Consider the following 22,053-nt stretch of genomic DNA (forward strand, 5'->3'; position numbering starts at 1 on the left):
CGTCATCAATTCCTGAATCAGGAATCCTGATTCAACATTTGATGAGTTCTTCATCTTCAAGATTTCCGGTCTTAGGGTATGGGAATAACATTGTTGCCGGTACTACAGCTGGCAACGTTAGACGAATACGATCTCACGTTGACTATTTCAGCCGTTCAGGGCCATGCCCCATCCATACTTCTGAAGCTAATCCCCGCACTTTGGCAGTGCCCAATAACCTTATCCGGGGAATCTATCGATTCAACACCGTACCCGGTCTTCATTCGTCTGCTAATGCCCAATAGGAGAAGATAGGAGAAGATAGTCCGTGCGTTATACCCACTCTCCCAGGGACCTTTCCCTCATATTGAAAGGGATCTGACATCGTCCACATCCCGAGACTTTCATCAAATCACCTCCCTTAAACGCTCCCTAGACTGGCTGCATGCTCGAACTTTATAACAAGTAGTTGCCGTTCGTCAAAACAAAAGACAGACATCTGTGCAAATAGTCTAGAGGTCAATTGGAGATTCTGAATGATATTCTCAGTATGATTAGCCTAGTGGATAATTGGAGATCTGCCAATGCCATTGAGCGTTGATGAATAAAAGATTGAGGGTTCGTGACACAAACATGGGTCTCCCGCAGCAAAATCTAGTGGCTTGCAGTAGTTGAGAAGCATACATTATTGAAGTCTGTGTGGGAAAGATACTTTCCATCCCGTCCCCCCTACAGGTTTAGTATATCAAGGTGGAGTTGCCTTGCGTTAGGCACAGGTCTTTCCCTCGATACATTTTTGGAGCCGCAGTAGTGAGCTGTTAGCATTGTTACTTTCTTATTTGACCGTTTTCCCACGACTATATACTTAAACTAATGTACTTCCATCTCGCATTAATGTAGACCACATACTTTTGAAGATGCAGCTTCCCTCTCCTGAGATCCTCGCCTCTTGGCCAGTCCCGAATTATGATGACCCTATAACGCGAGGGTATGGTGTTTCAACCGTCACTGCAATATTATTGCCTCTAGTTCTATCCATAATATTCATCAGGCTCTACACTCGACTTGTAATGTCAAAGAGTTTCGGATTGGATGACTGGCTCATACTTGCAGCAGTTCTGCCATCGACAACATTTGCTTTCCTCGCCATTCTCGCAGAGAAAAAGTTTCACTTCAATCGACATATATGGGATGTTCCATTTAATCGGGTTACCTTTGGTCTACAATACCTTATAATCGTACAAATCGTTTTCACTCTTGGACAAACCCTCACAAAATGTTCCATGATGGCATTATATTACCGAATTCTATCAAGCGGGGGAAGGTTCAAGATGATGACTGTTGCGGCTTCCATTATTATCGCCGTTCAAGGCCTTGTATTCATTATCGTTACTATTTTCCAATGCCGGTTAGTGGACTCACATCTCGATGCCCGTCTTGGGTCACATGAATATCATTGACTTACTCAAAAACCAGACCACCCTCTCATTACTGGCTTATAACGTTTGCTCCTCAGCCAGAATGCATCAATGAAACTCTTCATGTCACGATTGCTGGAGTCATAAATACCGTGACTGACTGTATCGTCGTTTTATTCCCAATCCCGAGATTGTTACAATTGCAGATCTCTCATCGTCAACGGCTCATCATTATTTTTCTCTTCGGCGCCGGATTTCTCGTCTGTGTGGCTGGGGCTGTGAGAACATACTACACTTATTTAGAGTTGGTTTCATCGGATGTGACATGGGACACTTATTATGTTTGGATAAGTAGTACCGTTGAGCTTTATGTTGGCATAGTAAGTATCTCCAATTTGTCTTGACGTCACAGGATACACAGTGAACAGTTCTAACAGAATTTTAGATTGGAGCGTCCGTTCCTGCCACGAAACCTTTCTTCACACGTTACATACCTTTTATCCTTCCCCGCTCTTTACATTCCAGCCGAAATGAGCATTATGCCATCTCCTCAGCGGACAAGGGACCGTTCTCAGGATCCACAACAGTCGCTACTCCAAGAGCCTCGCGTATCTCACGCAAACTCTCACGTGACGATCTTGAACTAGGTGATGTTCGAGAGCGAGAACTCAGATCAACAAGACGCTCAAGGAATCTGGATGCAATTGAAGAGATTGGAAGTGATGCCAGCATTTCGAGTTTTATGAGAATGGCTGAGGGGGAAGGGAGAAGGAGTAGTGATGAATTTAAAAGCGACGAAAACGAGATAGGAAAGAGAGATAGTGATACGAGACCAAGAAGTGAGGACACCTTTCGCTACACGACGAATTCGAAAGATGAATCGATCGATGAAGGAGATTTGGGTATGGCGGCTCATTACAAGCCGCGATATTCCGTGTGAGGAATGGCGGACTTGGTAAAATAGGAACGGAGTTTTTGAAAAGTTATGTCTATCTAAGGAGTCAAAGGGGCGTCAAGCGAACGGTTGGTTGATGAAAATACCCATCTCTCTGAGAGATTGAGCAATGAGATTCGATTTTTGCAATAATATCTGTATATAGTATAGTTTTGTGCTAGGAACAATACTCTACAATGTAATTTTTTATATAAAAAAAACATCCGGAGATACTCTTTGATTTCCACTTTTCCAAGTCGCCGACCTTCATATAAACTAACATGTGTTTCTAACTACTTTTAACTCTGCTATAGCTGTATTCTGCGCCACGGACTTCCCCTGACTATTCCGAACGCCTCATACTAGTTTCTGCTACTACCAAACTGCCGTTGGTACCTGCCATGACTTTCATCTGATGAATGATGTAATGACTATAGTTCCCCTCTAAGATTCTGTTGCAGATCGTACGAGATGCGATCTAGTGGCTGCTTATCAGATCTCAGGGTTCAATGCTTCATATTGATTACCCACACAGCATTGTATATTACTAACCCGATAGAAATGCCGAACTTGTTGCTCTCATATCGATACCATTCTCCGAATCTCTAGTATTACTAGTACCATTCCTCAAACTTAATTCAGTCTCCACGATTCGCTTATTCAATTAACTTTCCAGTACCTGCTCCCCCATTATCATCCCTCCTTATTCATGCATTCATCTGATCTAGACTTTATTTTTGGTCTTTTGCTCTTCTATAACCAAAACTCTCACCCATAACTCCCTTTCCCCGGAATCAAGGACTCTCGTTCCGAAAATTAGCTTGAGAATTCCATGCAGTAAATAGGCTGCGTGTAGGCGTTATCCCACATCCTCTCATCCGTCCACCCGAAATTCAAAACGGGTTTCCATCCGCAAATCATGTCCACTCGGGTCAATAGATTGATAATATATATCGAGTGAAGTAACATAGATGAGAAAGCATCTCAGATGCTATACCTCTTGTAATTGTTGGGGTAAGGAGATATAACAGCGGGAGAACAATATGATTTCCGAATCTGTGATAGCCGAGAAAGGGACTCCAGGTTGACAAACGTCGGGGGCTGGGATATAGAGCTCGAATTTAATGCTGGTTTTCGGGCTTGAGGATTCGTATATTAGTATTCCTGTGCGTCATCAATAGTTTGCAAGAATGAAAAAACCTCCTTTTTGGACTCCGAAATGACTACATTCCTGTTGAATTTCCCGCTCCATATGCTCTTCGCGAAGGAGCTGGTGAATGGTTGTGCGAATCTTATGATTCCGTTTGATAAGGGAGTGCAGAAGAGTGTTAAGTTTTAGAGGTGGGATACTCGGTAGATGCTTATCAAATGGCTCTCCTTCATGAACTTCAAGACCGGTTGGATCACCACTTGAATTAAGATGTAACTGCTTAACAGCCAAGATAGATTCAAGAAAATGTAAAAAGAATTCACTGAAAGATGAATACTCCAACTGATGCATCACTTGCAAATCACCACCTATGAAAGATGTATACTAAAGAGAAGAGATACCGTAAAATCCATCCCCACCTCAACGCCTCCATATTCCTCTGATTCCAAGCCCCCATAAATTTCAACACCACTCCTTAAAACCCCGGTCCAAAATTTCCATCACCACTAGATAGATTCTATCATCAGCAAATCTTCCCACAAACCAAAACAAAAACCAACAAAAAGACCCCCCCAAATACTCACGTCCCCACCCCCTGCAAATCCAAGCTCCAAACCACCGTTCCCCCAATACAAAGCGCATCCGCAAATTTCCTCTTCACCCCCCAACTCTCCACATCATCAAACCCCATCCACTGTTTCCCCCCTCCAAACACAATCTGTTTCACACCCATCCCCCCCTCCTCCGCCGCGCTCGCTCCCACCCACGTACTCTTCAACCCCTCTCTCTGCACCAACACCTCAACCTCCCTCATGCTCAGAATTCCCGCTTCCGTCGTACACGGCCCGGGATCGCTGGGCCCGACGTACGCACATCCGAGATCCGCACACGCCGGATTCGCAAGCGTGTAGCCGCGTCCGTAGGCGGCAAGTCCGAGATTCACTTTCGCGGGATCGACGCCTGCGAACCAGAGGGGGGAAATGGCCGTCGTGATGTCTGGTAGAGAGGTTTGTGGTCGCACGAAAGCGCCCAGGGAGGGGTTGGAGGCTTCCCAGGGGCCGTGGAGGTCGTAGGACATGAAGTTGAAGAAGGTGATGTAGGGTTCTAGATTTATGGGATCGAAGAATTGGAGGGAGGAGATATCTGGTGGTCTATTTCGTGATTAGTTTAAGCTCGCGATTCTTTCGTCTCTTGTGCAAAGAAGTAGATAGATGGATGATTGAAGAGAAGCGAAGCGAAAACGACTCACAAAACCACACTAATCCCCCAATTTTTCCCCGGATAATTCGCAGTAAAACTCTCCCTCATCTCTCTCACCAACGCCACAAACCCATCTCGATCATTACTACTACTCGGAAACTCCCAATCTAGATCTACCCCCTGGAAATTAAACGTACTCAACCATCCCTCCACACTACTAATAAACGCCGCTCGATTCCCCTGATTCGACACCATCTGACTCCAAATCAGCGGCAAGACACTCGATCCACCACCCCCAATCGCCATATACGTCGCCAAAGTCGCAGAAGCAAGAGCAGTAAAGGGATACATGAGAGGTACAGCTGTGGTATCGAAAGGAACCACGTGGAAAGTATTGGGAGAGATAGACATGAAGGCGAAGATGAGATGCGTGATATTCTGAGTGGGGATCAGAGAGACAGGGAGCGCATTGCAGGAACGCGTCGCGCTGCCAATTTGCCAGTAGGAGACTTTGCGACCGTTGCTGGCGGTTGTGCTGCCCGAACCGCAGTTGGGGAAGTTTATTAGGCCGCAGGCGCCGAAGCCGCGTTGGCATGGCGCGTTGCCGTTGATGGGGTCGGCGTTGATGCAATAGGCGGATGTGGTCTGTGATTACATGTCATTTATCAGTATACTATATATGACTCGATGTTGAAGCAAGATCTGTGCGTATCATACGGGATTTCGAAAATACATACCCCGCAATATCCATTACCGCTACAGCAAGTATTCAGAGGACATACTTGACTTCCCTGTGGAGCATTTTTACCACATTGTGCTACATCTCTGCGAGTCGAAGAGTGATTCGACATGGAAGTTTTGGTACAATTAGCAGGATTGAGATCACACTGTCCTAACCTTTGACCAAAAGATTAGCATCATCCCATAAGCACATCAAAGCATGAGCTATCTCGCAGACTCGGCTAAATTTGGGCCAAGAAGCAGCTTTCAGGAGGCAAGACAACTCACTAAAGGAAAATTAGAACCTCTTCACTTCATGTACTATTAGCCAACCGATTCATTATGAGAAGAACTTGCCGAATCACAACACTCTCCTTCAAAACCCAACTCTCGATGCAATGGCACCGGTCCCGCACCACAAATTCCCAGATAAAGCAACCCAAACAAGGAAAATGTCCAAAAACGCATGATAGCCGAATCGAATAAATCTCACTCAGACTTCCCCAAAACACTGCAGAAAGGCAAGAAATATATATATCCCCCCGTAATTCCTGTGTATAAAGGAACAAAAACTCCGCTATATATGCATCTGATAGCTTTTGCGTTCGCAAGAATCGAGCAGGTGAGCGGGAAATCCCTCATCCGCAACCAAACCATTGAATGCAAATTGCGAAGAGTCTGGAAGGTAATGTCTCCCTGCCTAGTATGTGAATTCACTAGTCATTCAGTAGGGCGTTTTCTGGAAATGAGGGCGTACTGCAACGAACAGAGCCGAGACATTTCAACGCCTTTGCACAACTCCAAATCCCAAGAAGGTATGAAAGAACTCTAAACGCCATAGATGGAAACATGTGAAAACTGTACTACCCTTTGTAATCCGAGGTATCGATTGTGAGAACACCAATCTCCCACCTGCCAAGGGGTCTAGTCGTTTTGGTACCACGCTTTACTAACCTTGAGGGTAAGACTAGGTATTGCATAAAATTAATGTATTGACTGGAGCTAACTCTACTGGAGTAAGGATCCCTTACATGAAGAGATTTTAGACGAAACCATGTTGAACCTAGATGCATGGAATGCTTTGCCTTCATAACTAATATCCTACAACTTTCTACTCTTAACCAAACCAGTCTTAATACCGGTTTTCTCACCACCATAACCGCCTCTCTCTTCTCCACCCTTGTACACAGCTCTCATACTGCCCAGCTTCTTCTTCTTCTCGTCATACTTCATCCTCTTCTTCACTCTCGGGTTTCTGACCTCCTTCTTCCTCTTTGGCGCCAATCCCTTATTCTTCTCAATTACATATCCGATAGCTCTCTTACCATCTTCATCATTCTCCACTTCTACTACTCTTGCCAACTTTCCAGCCTTCTTCGCTTCAGAAATTGCGGCATACTTTGCCTCTTTATCATCCTTGCGTTTCTTTGATGTCTGTGCAACCATATCATAGTACTCGTCTTCATCGCCTCGAACTTCGCCAGCAACAGCTTCTTGATCGTCGTCGTCGCTCTCTCCACCCAGAGCAGTACCTCTGCCGTATTCATCCAATTTCTTTCCACGCTTCTCGGCCTCAAGGTTGAGTCGTGCCTGGCGATCTCTAAGCCTCTCTCTATAAGGTAGATCCTCGTCACCACCGGCCCCCCTCCCTGCGTCGGCTCTCTTGTTCGCTTTCTGAGCGATTTGAGATGTGTAGAACTTGAGTGACTTCTTTCTTTTAGCCTTCTCCTCCGCAGCCTTGGCATCCATGGACTCTTCTTCGCCGAAATCGGAATCATCATCTGCTTCAACAACAGCTCTCGATACCTTCTTTGACTTCTTAGCTTTAGATACGAGATCATCAAGACCTGCCAAATCTTCTTCTGCTTCCTGGATCTGTTTGCTACGTTTTGCGGCCGCCCTTTCAGCAGCAGCAGCGCGAGCCAGTTCCTTTCTGGATTTCTTCGTTGGTCTAATTGTCTCCATCTCCTCTTCTGATGTGAGTGTATCCTCCATGCCTTCCATAGATATATTCTCGCTTGCATCTTCCGAATCTTCCTCCAACTTTGTGACGTCAATTGACTTGACCCTCAACCATAACTCTCGAGTTGACTTTAAATAATCCATAATCTCATGATCTCGCAATTCTTGTGGATTCATAGTCTTTCCCTCCCCTTCAGGACGCTGCGATGGAGAAGTTAAAAGCGAAAAGTACATGGCGATAGTAGATGTGTAAGCTGCTAAAGCCCTGGCTTTTGTGACTGTAAAAGGTATCGCGTCGATTTCATACTCAGGCAACTGGTCCACTTCCTTCAGTAAATCTTGAAGAACAGGTGCTAGTTCTAGAAATTCGTCTGCCAGGAACTCGAATTCTGGATATCTTGAATATAGTATTCTTAACCTTTCTTCCGGACCCATATCTTCTGTGATCTCAATATCCTTCAAAACCTCTGTTACCACATCTCCCTCTTCATAATCATCAGCTTCCTCTTTGTTGCCCCCCTTGCCCTTTTTAAGAGCACCTCCCAGGCCTTCCTCGTCATCACTCGCAGGGAGCCATTTGATGTCGAGTTCATCGAGACCGAAAGAAGCTTTAGTCAATTTCGAAAGTCTTTTTTGTTGTAATCGTTTAGCCTCCTCTTCTTCCATCAGGGCGTCGGCTTCCGTTTCGATATTATCCGCATCATAGTAATCGCGCTTCGAAGATCCCCACCCCTCAGCATATTCGTCTTCCTCTTCCGCATCTTCCTCATCGTTTTCTTGAGCTTTCGATTTCTTCGATTTCGGCGCCTCGTATTCTTCTTCTTCAGAGCTCTCGTCGGAGTACCCTAATACCTCTTCGTCCGACAACTCGACTAATTCATCTGCAAGAACTTTTAGCTTCTATCGAATTCATAATGACAATTAATCTAACCGTCATAATTCGATTTCCTTTGACGCTTAGCATTTGGTTCATCATCCAACATAACTTTATCTCTGTTGATGTGGAATTCATCCTCGGAGTCGGCAATGTCTTCATATGTTGTGAAGGCTACTTTTCCTTTGGACTTGTCGAAATCTTGCGTGCGACTTTTGACGCTTTGCCCGGAGGCCTTCCTCTTTTTGCCAGCCATTGTTGTGAATTTGCTCAAATTATCGCGCGAATTACGTGGAATTTTCGTTTCTCTCCTCCTGTAGCTAGAGATTTCGATATCAAAAAATTATTTTCTCATTATCTTAGCGTCGCGCTAGCCCATTGATATGATCCTTGCTGCAAAACACCAGAAACACGTGATATGTCCTTAGAAGCTCATGCTCGTGCTCTTCATCGATTCGTCATGCTGGAGTAAGTTTCTCATTATAAAATACTTTTGTATTTATGATATTTGAAAATTTCCTATGATTTCCTAATAAATTATTGTAATTTCCCCAATATTGTTTCCCTCATGAACGATCCATGTGTGACGCAAAAACTCAATGCTGTCTTGTTTTTCTACATCCAAAAATATCCCTTTCCACTCCCCTTTTCCCAACACCATGCAAAATAAGACATCTAGAATCCCATTCCATCTCCCAGACCATCACCTCCAAAAGCATCTAGTAGATCACCACCATGGCCGCTTCCGCCCATCATCATTAAATCTTCGCTACCAGCACCCATATCATGCATATCAAGATTAGGTTGATCGACTGGCCCAAGACCAGAATCTCCCATTACAGCATCTCCCATAACCTCATTAAGACCGCCCATACCATTATCATCTGGTAGTAATTGTTGTTGTATGACTGACTGCGCTTCAACTCTTCTGTACAACCTAATGACTGTTTCCGCGTGAAAAGTGTCAGTCTTGTGGACTCTTGGCATATTTTCTGCTTCTGCCTTTAAAGCTTCTCTTAGAGTTAGTCGTCGTTGAAGCAGTTGTGGTGTATTACCACTCATAATATCCATTCCTGAACCTGAGTCAAAGCTTGCAGAATCTGGAGCGCAGATCAATGAAATGGCAATGTCCAGTACCACACTTCCATTACCAGCTTCGGTTTGTGTTTTAACTTCCTCGATAATAGTATTCAGTAATCGTTTTGCGCCGAGCATTTTTAATCCAGCAAGAACCTGTCGATGAGTATAGGATGCAGGCATAATTTGCATACCAGGGTTGCGGTCACATTGAAGACCCCATTGAACGAGGGTAACAATTGTGTGTTTTATGCTGGCAGCCAATCCACCCCCAGGTGTGGCTGTCCATACTTCTAACTCACTGTACTTACTAGCACCTCTTCGTTCCCAGCCTACGTTCGACTCTAGTGCTTTCGAAATCGAATCGATGTCGTGACGGTGAGGCTCCGCGCGCTGGAGCCATCGGAGACTTTGTTCAAGATTTTGGGCTATGATCTTGAGGATTGCATTGAGTAGGTGGGATGCTTCCATGTTGTTTGATATGGATGGAGGACTTTTGATTAAAGCTGACAGGATCTGAAGAACATAGGTCGCCTGAGGGCGTGCTTCCCACAGATGAGCCGAGAGCCATGTGATGCCCGGAATGAGAGAAGGAAGCAAAAATGGTTCAACCATGAATTCCAGACCACCTTTCAAGCCTTCTTCCGAGAGAGTCTCTGTGCTAAGTGCTAGCACAATATGGTGAAAGAGAGTGGGCACCAAGAGGTAGAACTCTTGTGGCGGGCAAGATGACATCAGCTCATCACCAAGTCCGCCACCTTCTGGCTCAAACAACCCCCTGATCCATCCATCCAAATGATTTTGATCTTGCTGAGATAATGGATCCAATGCTCGACTGAGATGGCCTTGAACGAGTAGCTTTGCTACAAATGATTCTGCTGGGTTTTTGATGCCCAAGTCAACTGTTGAAAGGTTGTAGCGATGCGCGAATGATACTACCAGGAGCAATATTGATCCAAACTCTTCATAAACAGGTTGATATTCTCCCTGGTCTTCATCATATCGCCAATTATCAAGAAGCTCACAGATTGGTTGCAAAAATGATGTAGGCTTATTAAAGAGAAGCATTATATCCAAAGAAGATGGATTACGAGCCAATTGACTGCATAAGGTCTTCAAGGTCATTGTCTCCTTATTGCCACACATATGTTTTATAACCTATCATAATTAGTCATGGTTATGAGGAGCTAGCCGAGATACATACCTCTGCAATTGCCTGACTAACAGCGCCAGCATTCCCATCCATATTTTCTAACTCTGAAATCAATCCTTCGGCTCGCTCCGAGTCAGAAAGACATTGTTGAACAAGATCCTGCTTAGAATACCTTCCACCGGCAGGTAAACTTTGCATAGGTATATCGCCTAGTAGGGTTTCAATACTGGATTCCGGAATTAAGCCATGTAAACAGCAAGCGAAGCAGAAGTCCTGTCTAACGGAATCTGAGAACATGTCATTATTAGTCGACTCTGCAAACAGAGTAGAAAGTGTGGGAAATGCATTAGTATCGACATGACTCAAAGCTTCCGTGATGCAAAATTCTGATGTTAGTGGTGGAAAAAAGGATGTTGCGAGCGTTGAGACGAGTAAGGGAACTTTGTTGATCAAAAATGATCGTAGTATAGTTGTGGTTTGTGGCCCTTCATTTCGAAAAGTTGCATTGGCCAAGACATCAAACGATGCAAGTATAAGATCTACTGTCGTCGATTGGACATCTCCCTTGCAATGATCAGTAAAGATTTTGCAGGATGATTAACCGGAATTACCTGATATCTGTTGTGCAAATATGCAAAAATTGCACTGTCATCGACAAGGGGCCTACCAACAAGCTAGAATTGGTCAGTTTACATCGGAGATACTCATTATGAACATCGTGGTACTTGCAATAGAATTCAAATAAATATATAGACCCGCTCGCGAGTTGATAGTTGGTAGATCAGCGACCACGATATTGTCAATGTTCATCCCAATTGTGGAATCCAAAATTTCGTCAATCTCAGCATTGGCGGCTCGCTCCTTTTTGTCAACGGGTAGAATCGTCATCAGAGTCTGTGTTCGGAATACGTCTAATCGTTGTACATTCTGCGGGGAGCTCTGAATTAACAAAGGAACAAACCTAGCCATAGCCTTTCCGAGGTCAATGCCGGTCCCTGTTGGTTAAAGTAAGCATCTGGGCGGCACTATTCAGACACCAGAATGAAGCAGGAATACCTTTTGGGCAGCGACCCTTTTGTATAGCCCCTAATACCTTTGCATTCCCAATAACAGCGACCATTAAAGTTCCCAAAGCCATACCCACCATCCCAATCTCCTCCACATGAGCTTCGATGTCCAATATCTCGTGCGCCCCTCTACCCATACTGGTAGCGACCATATCCATCCATTGAATGCATATCATCAGTAGGTCGACTGCTTCTTGGACATTCTTAGGCCTTGTGCCAGTGGAGACTGTTTTCGCAAGTCGGTACAACATCATCTCTTCGGCAGAATATGACATTTTCCACCTTCTATTTCCTCCCTTCACTCTTTTGGTCTTGTTTGCACCATTATTGGCTTCGCTATGCATGTGCTCATCTTGCACATAATTCCAGAGTGAAGAATATCTCAACAAAACTCGAAGGATCCCGGCGCAATCAATAAAACCCTCTGCTAGCAATATTTGTACATAACGCAATACTCGTGGATCGACATGTATATCGTTGTATTTGTCGGGACGTAAGAATATCTCGCATATATATTGAGATGGCAGTGGGTTCCTCGAATATAATATACGAATGTAATCGGTGAAAGGTTCGAAGTCAAGCCTCGAGGCAAGGCTGTTGTTCAGTAACGTTTGCCAGTTTGCGATGGCAGCTTGTGCGGTCATTTTTGAATCGTAGAATGAAATTTAGATCAGTAACTGCCCAAATTGAAAAGCCTCACTATCAGATTGAGGTATTATGAGAAAGATTAGTATTAAGAATACAAAATGTGAAATAATGATAAAGTAAGGAAAGGATTTGTGAGTGTGTGAGAGAGAGAGAGTGTGTGTGTGTGTGTCAGTGAATCTAGAATTAAAGTTCAGTTCAGATGTGAATCGACCTAGCCTCGCTAGCGCCCACCGATAATGCACGTAGTTGTGGGGACCAATCAATGAAGGATTGCTCTCTCAGCCTTGTCTTAGCGTCCACAGCCCTGACACGGCTGAACCATCGAGCCATTCCCCCCATGACCTATAAATTACTTTTCCGCCCGGAATTACCATCCATGCCTGCAGGTGGGTAGACGCAATGGGGTTTTGAGAATACGATATGCAGCACGTCAAAACTCCAACATTAGCAAATGGGCCTTCAGACATATGGATGATATTTTATTGTACAAAATACGAGAGAAGAACCCGCAACTAAACCTGATACCAAAATGTCACAAACCTCATGTTACGACCTAATTCCTGGATATCTATAACTCCTATTGCCAGCGTGATCTCATGTAAATTTACCACCTGATGCTCCGACAAAAACAGGCCCAAAGACCCTGACCGAAAATCCTCTCTGTGCTGTAACTCTCAATTATCCAAATCACTCTCCTTCTTGATTCGTGGTGAATTATAATATGCCGTGTGTGAACGTGAAGGTGAAGGAGGCCTTAAACTTTGTGGTGTTCTGGGACCGATCACCCAGTCCTGCATGGCCATCCAACCACTCCAAGCTTCGTCCGCAGAGGAAAGCTCTGCCTCTGTTATTCTCGGCAAAGGAATCATGTACGGCGTTGATTGCTCTGCGGCCAGCGAATCATCGTAGTATTTCTTTACATCAAGCCATTCCTTACTTTTTGATGCGAAAAGGTAATTGCGTCGCTCCAGTTCATGTATGGTCCCGATTCCCTGAACCCAATTTGCACCGAACCAAGTTCCCATGATGCGAGGATCATCGTGACCAGTGACTATCAATCTTCTGATGTACGGGATCAAGGACACCGATTGCGGATACCCTGGGGGAGGGCGGGGTTCTTCCTCTTGTTGACGATCGGAAAGATTCTTTAGAGACCATGCGGCCGAAGCTCGATGGACTGGGTAGGGCTGCTTTTGATACGGCAGCTGAATGTTTATAAATGCTGCCACGGCCTGAACCAAAAAATCATGTTGAGCTTGGTCGAGAAAGTAGTGATGGCACTCTAGGTAATGACGGTACCAATTCACAGTATCGAAGCCCGCCTCTTGTTCTTGGCCGCTATTTCCATTTCCACTGGAAGGATTGCCGTAACTTGCGGACCCTTGCTGGTATTGTTGTTGAGCATGAAGATTTGGGTTGGATGGTCCCGCCTGGGAATGATACGCCATCGCCGTTCTGTTATAAGACGATATGCATTAGTAAAGGTGCAAAGATTATCGAATGAATGCTGTGTGTACCAAACGCCAATGACTCAGATCATATAAACAATCCCGAACTCGTTGTGAAGAAGGAGATCCGTTATCAGTAGAATCAAAGTGGATGATTATGGCGCGACAAGGTCAACAAAGTTCCGAATCGGCAACATATATAATACAATCACTGACCCGAGTTGTATTATTATTATTTGTATGTGAAATAGAGGATGGTACTAGATCAAACGGGTTGACATGCTATGAGACGGTGTCGAGAAGGTCATAATATCTCGAAAAGACCTATGCCAATAGGAGCGTACAGTAGAGTACTTATAGTTTTCATGACGGAGCAAGAGAATCAGACGAAGGAGAGATGGTCGAGAAAGTAGAGACTGCGAGTACAATGCATGGTTGCATCTAGACGTAATAAGTGGAGGTGTGAAAAAAAGAGCAAAGCTGCTTTGATCGATTGAATTGAAACTTGGCCATAATAGCTACCTATTAAAAAGGAATAAAATTACAATCAAGTTGAATAAAATGGAAGTACTAATAGAGAGAGAGGATGGAGCGAATGAGAAGTGAGGAATTAGGATTTACGAATTACAAATTACGAATTACGAATTAGCAACTGCCTAGTATCTATTTTACTATTTTCTGATAGTCTCATAGTATAATTCTCATAGTATAATAAGTCAGTAGTAAATGAAAGGACCTTGCGGAATTGATCCCACTCGTCGAGCGGAAGGAGGTTGATAGGTAGCCTTACAGGTATAATTTTGAGGGATTGGCTTCCACTTTCTTACATGATTCAGGTACTCGGAAACTCAAAAAAGATTCAGGGTCTTCTTCAATCAGGGTTTCTCGGTCCGGTCTGCTAAATTGAGACACTCTCTGGTATCTACGGCATCCATGGCTATTTCTTCTCTATTTTGGGCGAGTTGAGTGGGTTGAGTGGGTTGAGTGGAGTGACTGGATTGACGGGCTCGACGGGAAATGGGTTAAAGTTTAGATGTTTATCGTAGCTTGGTCTGATATATACCTGTTACGTACTCTACACATACGCTCGATACAGTACGTGGTGTGGTCGATCATAGACCACGCCGTCGATACACCGGTCGACGAGCTCTAGGTCGGTAGGTCTGGAGGCTATCTTACCTCTTCCATTTGGCACATCTCGCAGGTGGTAGGTCAACAGTGCTAGTCGTATTCGTATGTGGCCACTCCTGAGACTTTTCTTTTGTATTTCTTTTGGGGAGTGTGAGCACCAATCTCTTGCCTTTCATTGGCTCAATGTCAGTGTTAAATCCCCTATTCGTTCTATGACCTTAATTCTCCTGGGTCACCATTGCACCTCACATACGATCTCGTCTATGTAATCTTACATGTATGTGCGTATATGGCAGGATCACATAATACCTACGCATCTATCCACCTGGTACTCAAGACTCAATACTCAATATACACCTGGGGTGATACCACTCCCTCTTCCAGATCTGGTGATCCCGAATAAATAAAGACGAGGGAGGGGTCCTCGGCCAACCTAGATGCCTAGCCTAGGTAGTTTGACAGTATCCACCTGCTCCGTCTCCGTCGTAGCTTTCAGGGACCATGACATGCCTCCACGCCTACTGCTGACTGGGCACTCCTTGAACAGTGCACCTCTGCTGCACATTGAAATCCGACTGCGCACGTGCTAGGTAGATGTATAGAATCTAATTGGCCAGAGAGCCAAGTCAAGGAGAGAGAAATCGAGGGGAGGCTACAGACCTGCAATCGGCCAGCCTGCCTTCTTGGATGGATGTTGGCAAGAAGAGAGTCGAGAGAGTCTCGAGACAAGTTTCCCGCCGTATCCTTTGCCTCCCTTTACTCGTCTACGCTGGAGTGTGTGCATTGTGCAGCAGCTCGACTAGGATAAGCATTTCCATTATTGATCACTCATCAGGCGCTTATTCGTGCTTTTACACTCTCTTGGTATTCACATCCGGACTTATTAGCCGGGTAGTGGCGGTAACCTTGCTTCTGGATCTCCAGGTCATCCATCTATTCTTCTCGGGCTTGACTAGACCCCCTTTTTCCCAGAACTGCCGGAAAATCTTCATTTTAGTTGGCTCTCATCCACCGAGTGACTAGGTATGTGATTGAAGTTTCTTGCTATCTATGACCCCTTCAATCACCCATCTCAGTGCTCCCGAAACTTATTTGGGCCACTATGCGTGTGACTCGAAGATTACAAAGACGCTGGGTATTCGCATTCTCCTCCAATTGTCCACCCAATAATATGAATGCTTTCGTCTGCCTGCGTCCGCGGTATGTTCGGCTTCGACCCAATGGCCGATTCATTGGACTTTGAGATGGACATGTGGATTCGAAAAAACAAAACTCTATTCTTACGCGCAGTGTACATTTGATAAGCTGCCTACATGAGCGGTGAGCTGAGCACATATGTATGTCGTGCAGATACTTTTCACTTCTCGCGCAATTGCGAGGCTGGCATCGTCGGCATTATGAGAAGCTGAGATTTGTAATATCCCATGGTTTCCTAGAATTTGTGGCTTTCTCCATCCACCCAAAATGTTCATCATGGGGGAAGGCTTCACTTGTTGTGCGACGCAAGTGAAGTTCCACAATATTGTTCACCGTTTTCACAGTGCAATCACATCTATCATTTTCTGATCTATGGATGAAAAGACCCCCAACAATTCAGCGATTGTGTGCACAATCGGATTTCTTACTGCTCGGGCTACACCCGAATGAACTTTTGACATCTGCATTCCGGCTCAATCCGGATGATGTGCTCCTATTTGGTTTGGTTCGGGTTCTAGAACTTCCTCGCTCTATGGAAAAACAAAACTTGACCCCAAGAAAACAAGTTTCAAGGTCATGATGAACAATAGTCATTTAAATTGCACGAGTATAGATTTCGTTCTACTCATCCTTCTGTCACAAGAAACTGACTTTCATCCAGCGTCAATCAGAGAGTCCAATGGTCCAGACTGCAGTGCTACAATCCAAAGCTTTGGAGTATCCAATTTCTTCTAAGTATTGAGATTATTTTTGAACAGCGAAACAGTTTTCATATCAAAATTAATTTAAACATCGAATTTTCGAGTTTGCTGGTGATGTCGTCAGAATCTCGAAACTAGAATCTGACAATGAACTGCAGTCCGGGCTATCGGAAACAATGGCTTCAATGACACTTGAACTCACCATGGAAGATGGCGTATTGCAAACTTCCAATGATCGAAGATCTATACCTATCTTGAGAAGCCCAAGTTAATAGTCCGACTCGGGATCTGTGGCCGTTCGAGAGTATCGTTGTATGGCTGTCGATCGCAGATCAAATAGCCCACCGATTGTCATCTGTACGTTCTTGGAGAGATCTGGTGGCATTTCTCATTGTAATACATGGAAAGTTATGCTTAATCGGACAGCAAGGTTATTGTTTCATTATTTCGACAAATTCTACGGATTTGCATCAATCGACGCAGTAGAAAATTCTACTCCAATGATTCTTTGCTGCGTCTGACTTTTCTTTTTCTTTTCTACGCCTCAGCCTTAAACATACGCGTCATTAAGATGATGGCGATCGACCTAATTACAGTACATGTGCGGCCAAAAGGAGGAATGTTCATTTGTCCCACCAGAGCACAATGTTGTACGTCGCACGGCTCTTCACAATTAATCCGACCTATTCCAGTGTTTTGGTATTCGGTTGCACCAGATTTGGTTGCAAAATTACTTTTGCCACGAGATCTGACAGGCCGAGATCTGTGGATCCCTACAGATAATCGACTTTGTCTATCAAGCAATCTGTCGGTTTCATATCTCATATATTCTAAAATGGCGGAAGTCACACACATGATCACATCGATCTTCGGGACTTTTAGACCCAGCTTTGCATCGAAATTCTCGCCCTTCATAGCCATTAATTGAAAGGACCTCATATTTTCTGGATCTTTGTCCAAGTGGAATGATAACTGAGGGCTCTACTGTAAAGCTTTCACATCCCCATTTGAAATTAAAGGCCCGGAGTCCAATAGCAAGCAAGCAAGATCATCGCAAGACCTGCGGCTTCTGGCATCGGATCGCCTAATTTCTTGCTGTGATCAGATTCTATAAGTGCTTTTTCTTTCGGAAGTAGATGCCTTTGCCGAACGGCACGTTTTCCGGTTGGCAGCGTGCAAGCATCATATAAATATCTCGTCTATCTCATAATCCCTCCGCACTAGCACTAGCTTTCTCCGCTTGTACAGATCCTATGTACCATCAAATGCGGTAACCCCGACGATCTTGTCGGAATCTTCTCTGTAACTGATATTCAGACGACTACATTCCTTTTGATTGCTCCCCTTGCACTTCACTAATGCCTAAAGTAGATGTCCACTAGTGTGCGCACGGATTGATGGAGAATTGCGGAAAGTAAACTTTGCAATGATCCTTCAAATATTCGTGGATGCTTCGAAGCATGACGGTGAAATTTCAGATCTTGATATTAATCAATTGGGGATGTCAGATGGGTTTATTACACATGTTTGAAAATTGGTATGTATCATATTAGTCCCTGCATCCACTGGTAATCATAGTTGCAGAATTACCTATCAGTTAACATACGATCCACGACAGTTCAAAGCTCATCTTGTGTCTGAACAATGGGAAGTATACTGTGCTAGGCGATCGGACGATATTTCAAAGATGCTCATAATGACAAATTTTATCTCCGATGAGAAAACACTGCAAGCACCAATTCGCAGACTTCAAGTCATGACGTAATCTGGAATAGATGCGCTGGATGACCTTGGGCAGCTGATAATTTGAACGAGAAAATCAGATCCGTACGTGCTCGATACTTTGGGAGTTCATCTTATCTGATTTATGTTGTATCAAATCGAAGGGGGAAACCAGAGATAATGTTGTGAATGCTGCATGGTATGAATGAACGATGTGGATGAAACCCCCAGATCACAAGACTACAAACCTACATCGTTTATAATCAAATTGCAGACCGCAACTTCGGAATAGGAGGCATAGAAGCGAAACAATGCGGCAAACGAAAACGAAAGTGTCTCTTCTATCAGAAGGCGGGATTGTGAATAGTACATTTGGAGTTCCAGTGATCTCCAATGAACATCTCCCTCATGAGGAAGTCTCCTTCAGGCGATATAGGTGATCTACCAAGTGATGATTCAACGCCCGCAATCTGGATTAAGAAACTAGATGCGAGCTTCTAGTATGTGAAAAGGCTCAAAATTAAACACCAATTAAGCGCTCCGAAATAACTACCTATGTAGTATTTAAATTATCTCATATGATCAGATAGTAAAAGTTCATGATCTTGCGACAGAATTCTAGACTTTGGAAACTCTGCTACAGTGTGGCTATATACATACCGCGTAGCTCTACATGGTAGAGTTCCATATTATATCTATATAGTTCACTAGAAATCGGCTATTCTAGCGATGGTCAGTAATTAGTAAGTGTTGATGTTCTTCAATCTTCTTCGAGATATAGCCACGGTGCATAGATTTCCAGTGCCGGGTACTGTACTATGCTGGTTATATTTCGTACTGGTGATATAGCCACTGGCCTATGGCAGTATCGATGTAGACAACAAACAATCATGATAGATATCTTCCTGTGGTATTATATATGGTGAGTTACTTCACATTATTGAAGAATAGCTCGAAACTCCAGCTACTCTAATTGCTTATATAGAAGTCATTATATTGCTCATTTCGAACTCGAGAGTGAATCACTCCGTTTATAAAGGAGATTCAAAGACAATCTCGACAAATAATTTTAATTTTAAAGCCACATGATGAATAGAGTGTGAATAAATCACACCATTCACACTCGATACAGTCAAGATATCCAGTGACTCCTACAGCTAATAGCCAAGCCAAATCTACTGCATGAAATCAAACAGTGAAAGATCTCAGATTCTTCAAACCTAATATCTTCAGCAAATTAGCAGCCAATCTATGTTAACGCCCATTCAAATCAGCAGTACTATTCACATCTTCTGCACGCGATTCGCAGAAATTGTAGTCATATCTACAGCAATATGAACCATGGTCTTCTTGCCGTATTGCTAGAATTTGTAGCTATAAGATTGCTTCGTCTCTCTGTTCTTTCTCCTGTCTTCATCACAATTGCAATTGCGATACTGAATCCCAAGTTCGATTAGCAGTCTTTCTCTCCCTTACACACACCACACATATACGCAAAAACTCGAAAGACTCTCGCGGATAATTTCGTTCATCTCGGTATTTCAGTTCATCTCTCCAACTCACAACAATAAAACTCACCTCATCACTTCTTCTCTCCCAAGATCCTCATACCTAAAAACAATTTATCAACAAACCCGAGAAAATCAACACTCCACCCAAAATGTGCACAGAATACATCACCACATACACATGTCATCACCACGAAACCACCGGCCACATTTTATGTCGAAAATTACGAAGAGGTGAGTGTACGAGCACGGAAGAGATATACAAGAATCTGAAGGAGATTTGTGGGGTTTGCAGAGAGCGAAGAAAAGTAGATGGGAGAAGTCCGGCGGAAATGTCTGGGAGGGAGAAGAAGGGTGAGAGGAGCGGCGAAGATGGAAGATAGGGACGTCCACGTGTATTCGATGGATGGCTTGGGGGGTTTGGGACGGCAAATAGGGATGCGAAGGTTCCTGAGGTCGTGAAAGGGAGATTGGTGGAAGGGGAGGTGTACTTCTATGGATGTCTGGAGCTAGATTCACTGGAGCTAGATTCATGGAAATCTCGAGTCTTTGGGTGGTTACTGGAAAATCACAAAGCTGCAGATGGGTATGAGGTGTCTACCTAGGTATCTAGATTCGGTAATCAAGACTACCTAGACAAGTTGCGAAAGTGGATGGATCACCGACACATAAGCCTATTTGCTATGTGTCGCTATTCTTCACGCTTGTAAAATAGAAACTCGTTTCTGAAACTCTTTTTGGGATTTTGATGGTGTGAATTTTCGCTTCTTTGAATATTGAATTTTGAATAGTGCATGCATGGCTGATTTCGATTCTTTGTTTTCGTCTTTTTGTTGTTGTGGGTTAGTTTGGGAGTGTGCATGTGTAGCGAATGTGTTCTCGGGTGTATGGGTGGGTAGGTAGATGTAGGTTCATTTTTAACGGTTTTTGGGGACTGAGGATTTTTGTGATGGGAATGAAGAGAGAGTTATTTATGGAAATGTGTGAAGTGAAGTGGCATGGGGAGAACTGGAATGGGGAAAAGAGGAAGTGGAATCGATGATGATGATGATGTGAGATTTTGATGGAGTTCTAGTGAGAGGATATAAAAGTCTTGTAGATGAGATTTTTTTAATTGAACAGTGTTAGTTGGGGAATAGTTATATGAAGATTTCTTTTCGTCAGTTTTCTTACGGGTGTTGATATCAGCATGATATTCCAGAGAAGGCGTTGCTCAAAAGATAATTTTGAAGGAGAAGCTATATTTTGTGAGGGATTGTTATATATAATTAGTAAGTCTTTATGATAGGGACTCCGAGCCATTTTCTCTATTCTTCGCAATCAGTGATAAGTAAAATACGGGGCGATGCTATGTTAGAAGAAAGTTCGAAAAAAACTCAATCTCCGAATCGGGGTTTGAAGTAACATTGTGAGATTTGTGAAAGATGGGGATTTTTCAGATTATACCTATTATAGGTATCTAGATGAAAGCAAGAGGTTTGGAGATGGAGATGGTGTAAAGACCGGGATGAAAATCTCTTTTTGTGATTGATGTTATGTAGGTATGTTGGGATACAAATTATAATATAAATATTGGTTCTTTACAGTGAAGTGAATGTTAACAATCTGGAGTCAATCATCTGGACCTGAAAGATAACTGACTGATGTGAGAATATTTCAAGCCAACGAGATGCATACTTTTGATTCTCGGTTAAACTTCTTTGAACGGATTCTACGGGGTGCCTAGGTAATTGAGTAACTACATTCGCGATGGATAAAAAGGTTGAGGTATGATGTAGGTATCTCTAGACAGGTACGATAAATTCCTTGTGTTGAATTGCGAATTTGAATAAGTGTCTTCAAAATACCAAGAAGCAATAAAGCCATAAGCTATATCATCAGAAGATGAGAAGTCAAGAGTTGAATCTCAAATATGAGTTTGGAAACATTCACAAAAGAGATTTCTATATTGCGGAGAGGATTTACTTCTATTTTGATTTCAATACAAAGCTGCGGGTCTCTCTTGCTCGTAGACAGTGATTATATTTGGTTGTTTTAGAAGGGGGAAGAAACTCTCTGTCTATAGAATTGGTATTCTGAGGGAATAATGTGCATGAATGGGTGTGTAGAGGAGCTTGATCATATTGATTAGACGATCTCAATACCTTAACCGAGGGGTGAAGTC

The 22,053-nt window shown here is 43.6% G+C and overlaps 5 protein-coding genes across 5 annotated transcripts; 1 reads left to right on the forward strand and 4 right to left on the reverse strand.

Moving 5' to 3' along the window:
* Positions 1 to 742: 742 nt before the first annotated feature.
* Positions 743 to 2,537, forward strand: EAE98_005845 (uncharacterized protein). The gene is made up of 3 exons (XM_038953467.1): positions 743 to 1,387; positions 1,456 to 1,777; positions 1,843 to 2,537. The coding sequence occupies exons 1-3, from the start codon at positions 897 to 899 to the stop codon at positions 2,335 to 2,337; spliced, it is 1,308 nt and encodes a 435-aa protein (XP_038809862.1). The 5' UTR covers positions 743 to 896; the 3' UTR covers positions 2,338 to 2,537.
* A 1,419-nt stretch (positions 2,538 to 3,956) lies between these two features.
* EAE98_005846 (uncharacterized protein) lies at positions 3,957 to 6,058 on the reverse strand (the record flags this gene model as incomplete). The annotated part of the gene is made up of 5 exons (XM_038953468.1): positions 3,957 to 3,987; positions 4,066 to 4,632; positions 4,731 to 5,326; positions 5,419 to 5,578; positions 5,895 to 6,058. The coding sequence occupies 5 exons, from the start codon at positions 6,056 to 6,058 to the stop codon at positions 3,957 to 3,959; spliced, it is 1,518 nt and encodes a 505-aa protein (XP_038809863.1).
* A 444-nt stretch (positions 6,059 to 6,502) lies between these two features.
* On the reverse strand, positions 6,503 to 8,493 carry EAE98_005847 (uncharacterized protein; the record flags this gene model as incomplete). Its single annotated transcript, XM_038953469.1, has 2 exons — positions 6,503 to 8,244; positions 8,295 to 8,493. 2 exons carry the CDS (start codon positions 8,491 to 8,493, stop codon positions 6,503 to 6,505), a joined length of 1,941 nt encoding a protein of 646 aa, XP_038809864.1.
* A 419-nt stretch (positions 8,494 to 8,912) lies between these two features.
* EAE98_005848 (uncharacterized protein) lies at positions 8,913 to 12,178 on the reverse strand (the record flags this gene model as incomplete). Its single annotated transcript, XM_038953470.1, has 5 exons — positions 8,913 to 10,472; positions 10,519 to 11,031; positions 11,079 to 11,141; positions 11,197 to 11,462; positions 11,524 to 12,178. The coding sequence occupies 5 exons, from the start codon at positions 12,176 to 12,178 to the stop codon at positions 8,913 to 8,915; spliced, it is 3,057 nt and encodes a 1,018-aa protein (XP_038809865.1).
* Positions 12,179 to 12,856: 678 nt separating this feature from the next.
* EAE98_005849 (uncharacterized protein) lies at positions 12,857 to 13,630 on the reverse strand (the record flags this gene model as incomplete). Its single annotated transcript, XM_038953471.1, has 1 exon — positions 12,857 to 13,630. The coding sequence occupies one exon, from the start codon at positions 13,628 to 13,630 to the stop codon at positions 12,857 to 12,859; it is 774 nt and encodes a 257-aa protein (XP_038809866.1).
* Positions 13,631 to 22,053: the final 8,423 nt, after the last annotated feature.

The sequence above is a fragment of the Botrytis deweyae genome (assembly GCF_014898535.1).
Source record: "Botrytis deweyae strain B1 chromosome Unknown BDEW_012, whole genome shotgun sequence".
NCBI lineage: Eukaryota > Fungi > Ascomycota > Leotiomycetes > Helotiales > Sclerotiniaceae > Botrytis > Botrytis deweyae.